The 3,790-nt window shown below is 44.2% G+C and overlaps 1 protein-coding gene across 1 annotated transcript; it reads left to right on the forward strand.

Moving 5' to 3' along the window:
- The first annotated feature begins 3,033 nt into the window (after positions 1–3,033).
- Positions 3,034–3,543, forward strand: LOC149169190 (uncharacterized). Its single transcript, XM_089425107.1, has one exon. The coding sequence runs from the start codon at positions 3,034–3,036 to the stop codon at positions 3,541–3,543; it is 510 nt and encodes a 169-aa protein (XP_089281233.1).
- Positions 3,544–3,790: the final 247 nt, after the last annotated feature.

Consider the following 3,790-nt stretch of genomic DNA (forward strand, 5'->3'; position numbering starts at 1 on the left):
ACTGAAGGACCACCATACAATAATGACTTTGGAGAGCTGGTAAACATAGAATTATTAGTAGGTTGACTCCCAAGAGGAATTTCTGACATGGTTTGTTTCGGTGAATAAAAAGGAATGTGGTGAGGTGGAAAACTTGGACCTAAAACTTTCAAAGGGGTAGAATAGCAGAGAACAAGTCGAAAAGGGTCAAAAGGAACTCTTGGAAAACTCTTGGTTCACCAATGGTAACTAGAGTACGAGGTGATTCTTCCTCCTCATTCCCAGTAATATCTTCAATACTAATTAAACTAGGAGGTAATCCAGTTGTAATTATAAGTTTCCTTCGAGGTGAAGGTTGAGAAAGAGCAAGAGCTATAACAGTTGAAGGTGATTCAAAGGTTCCAGATCCTATTGATTTTGACCTTTCTGTTTTAATATTTTCCAATTGACTACGTGTAAATTCAGGGGATAAAACCTACATTCTAAGTGAATTCCTTGGTGAATCAACCACGATGAAATTTTATCAAAAAACTGAATAATATTCACAATCCAAACCTAAGGTCTTTAAAAAGTAAAAGCAAACAATTAACATGCGCTAGTAAATCTAAGGAATCAAACCATGCAAACAAGTTTTTCACAGTGAAATCACTAGTTGGTGATGAAACCCAACGTCGCAGAGATCAATGTGAAAAGTGGCTAAATATCGATTGGGTGGAACCAGTTACGCTGAAAACCTACTTAATGTACATGATTTAGTGCAATTAAACTTCATTTATGCCATATCGAATGAAGAATATCCTCCAAAAAGGTCCAAGTGAATCTAGCCAACGGTTGTTCCAAGTATAGCAAATACTTCCCCTTCATCGTCACCTCGGGTAATATCCCTAAAATTATGGTCTTTAAGGTTACCATTGTTATGGAGTGTATAACATACCTTGTGTGCAGGGTATGCATTAGTCATTGGATGGATGTCTGGCTAGGTAAACAAACCTTGAGATTACCTAGAAAAAGGAAAATAAGTTGGTATATGTAACTATGGTTAATCACAACTAGCTATGATTTTACTTCCTCTGAAGAGCGACGACAGGATTGAAACCCTGCAGAACCCTGAGCTCGGCTCGGCAAGCTAGCCTGCAACACCAACCATTACAAGACAGATCTGCAACGACGCTCTCACCTGATTCGCTCCATGCACAACTCCGGGGGGGGTTCGACCCCCCCTTCTTTTACACCTTTCATTTTCGGCAGCATCCCTATGGAAACCCCCAACTTCCCTACCAGCTCCAGATCTGAGGGAATCAGCCACGAATCGGAGCCAAAAGGAACTACATCAGCGGGGCACAATCCCAATCGACACAACGAGCAAGAATCATCCCCATGCAAGCCCATCTCGAGGGAAATACCAAGACTAATCATTGAAGATCCATGGATAGACGAATATAGAGACCACATGAGCAAACACGCCCTGATCTGCAAATTCATGGGGGTTCGACTGAACGAAAAGGCTCTATGCTGGTGGATAAACCAGAAATGGAAACCCAAAGGGGATTTCGAGCTTCAGCTGGGATCGAGGAGCTTTTTCACCATCATCTTCGCCCACAGGGATGACCGAGATCGTATCTTCGAAGGAGGACCATATTTCTACAACTCTGTCGGACTATACATCACGTACTGGAGGCCAAACTTCGCTCCAGAACAGGAGGATTTCAAAAAAGTTCCAGTATGGATTCGCCTTCACTCTCTGCCTATGGATTACTGGAACAAGCGAATCTTGGAGGCCATAGGAAACCAGCTGGGAGTCTTCATCAAAGCCTCAGATCTAACATCACAAGGTAAGTACACTGCTTATGCTAGAATCTGTGTTTACCTGGATATTTCAGGACCCCTCCCAGGCCATATGGAGCTGATCCACAGAGGAGTGCACTGGAAGCAAACCATTGATTATGAAAATATCCCATTCAGATGCCGAACCTGCCGCCAGCATGGACATCTCAGCCACGGATGCCCTGTCAATCAACCACAGCCCAAAGCACAACAGGAACAAGTGGATACTCCAGCACCTGGCTTCACCCCCGCTTCAAGAAAGAATAAAGGGAAGAGAAGCAAAAAGGCTCCAAAACAACCCACCAACACTACCCCCACTAATAAGACCTCCACCCAGCAAAATAGCTTTGAAATTCTGGGCAATCTTGACTCATCGGAGCACCCATCAGCTCCTCAGGCCCCCACTAATCATGATCTAACAGATTCAAGCCAACCCACGCCTACCACCAAAGCCCTAAGCTCAACCTCTGACCCAACCCATGCCCAGGCACCGCAACACCAACAGGACTCCTCTTCCCTCTAGAATATCACCAGCCAAACCTCAATGCAAACCCAGCAACGCATAGAAATGCAATTAGATCAGCCCTCCACAACCCCCTCAAACAATCCTCTAGAGGAGATTCTTGGTGATCTAGATCTTCAAAAGGTCAACGAGCAATGGTCCAAATTAGGAGTCGATGCCATTCCTCAAGACCATTTGGAGAAGATAGAAATGGCCTACTTGTAGCTGGAATACATCAACCAGAATGCAGCCAAAAAGCAATGGGGAAATAGCATCCAAACAGGTATACAAGCCAACATGGATCTGGATCAATATAAACCACAGGGACCAGGCATAAAAAGAGGGCGCAAATCCACAAGACAGCAGATACAAGAGCTGGGCAGACACCTAATCAATGAGGGGAAAATCAGGGCATTGGTCCTTTCTGCTCCAAAGACTGCTCAATGAAAATCACAACCTGGAACATCAGGGGGCTCAATGGTACCTCCAAAAGAAGGATCTTGAAAAACCGCCTATTCTCGCAGCACCCAGACATCGTCCTACTGCAAGAATCCAAATGCTCTTCCAAGAGCACGGAAACTCTCAAAAAACTTGTTTCCAACAGTCATCAATGCATCAGCATAGATGCAATCGGGCAAGCAGGAGGGTTGATCACATTCTGGAACAAAAGCAAATTCACAGTACAAAATGCTCTGTCCACCAAGCACTCTCTATCGATGATTTTTAACATGCCAGATTCAGGGCAATCGATCTGCGTTACCAATGAATATAGACCCCAACGACTTCAGGAAAAGCTGGAGATGTTGCTAGACCTGGATGAAGTCAGACAACACCATGGGGCAGATCACTGGATTTTAGGAGGAGACTATAATATGATTACCAATCTAGCAGAGAAAAAGGGAGGCCTACGAAGACTGGATAAGGACTCGGAAGCATTCAACACTTTTATTGCTGCTTCCAAACTCATTGACATCCCCACCGTCAATGGTCTACATACCTGGAACAATAAGCAAGGAGGAAACCGACAGATAGCTTCAAGGCTTGACAGATTCCTCATGTCGGAATCCATTCTGTTGCAAAACATAGACATGGAGGCCAGCATTCTGCCCATAGGAGGATCGGATCACTGGCCAGTGCAGATCCACTTCACCAATTTGGATAAACCCCAAAACAGACCTTTCAGATTTGAGGCCTTTTGGACAGAGCACCCATCATTCATGCAGAATATACAAAACTAGTGGACTCAAGCCACCATAAGGAGCGACAACATCATGTACATAATCCAGCAGAAGCTCAAAACCATAAAGACCAACCTCAAACAATGGAACAAAGATACCTTTGGCGACATAATTCAAGCCAAAAGAGAACTTGAGGTAAAAATGGCGAACCTCCAGCAAACTTTGATCACAGAAGGGCCCAATGAGGAGCGAAACACTCAAGAATCGATTATGCAAAGGCAATGGGAAGAAAGACTAAAACAGGAAG

Source organism: Pinus tabuliformis, chromosome 4_2 (genome assembly GCF_031772625.1).
Source record: "Pinus tabuliformis cultivar Carrire ecotype Pingquan chromosome 4_2, CPIR1, whole genome shotgun sequence".
NCBI classification, from domain to species: domain Eukaryota; kingdom Viridiplantae; phylum Streptophyta; class Pinopsida; order Pinales; family Pinaceae; genus Pinus; species Pinus tabuliformis.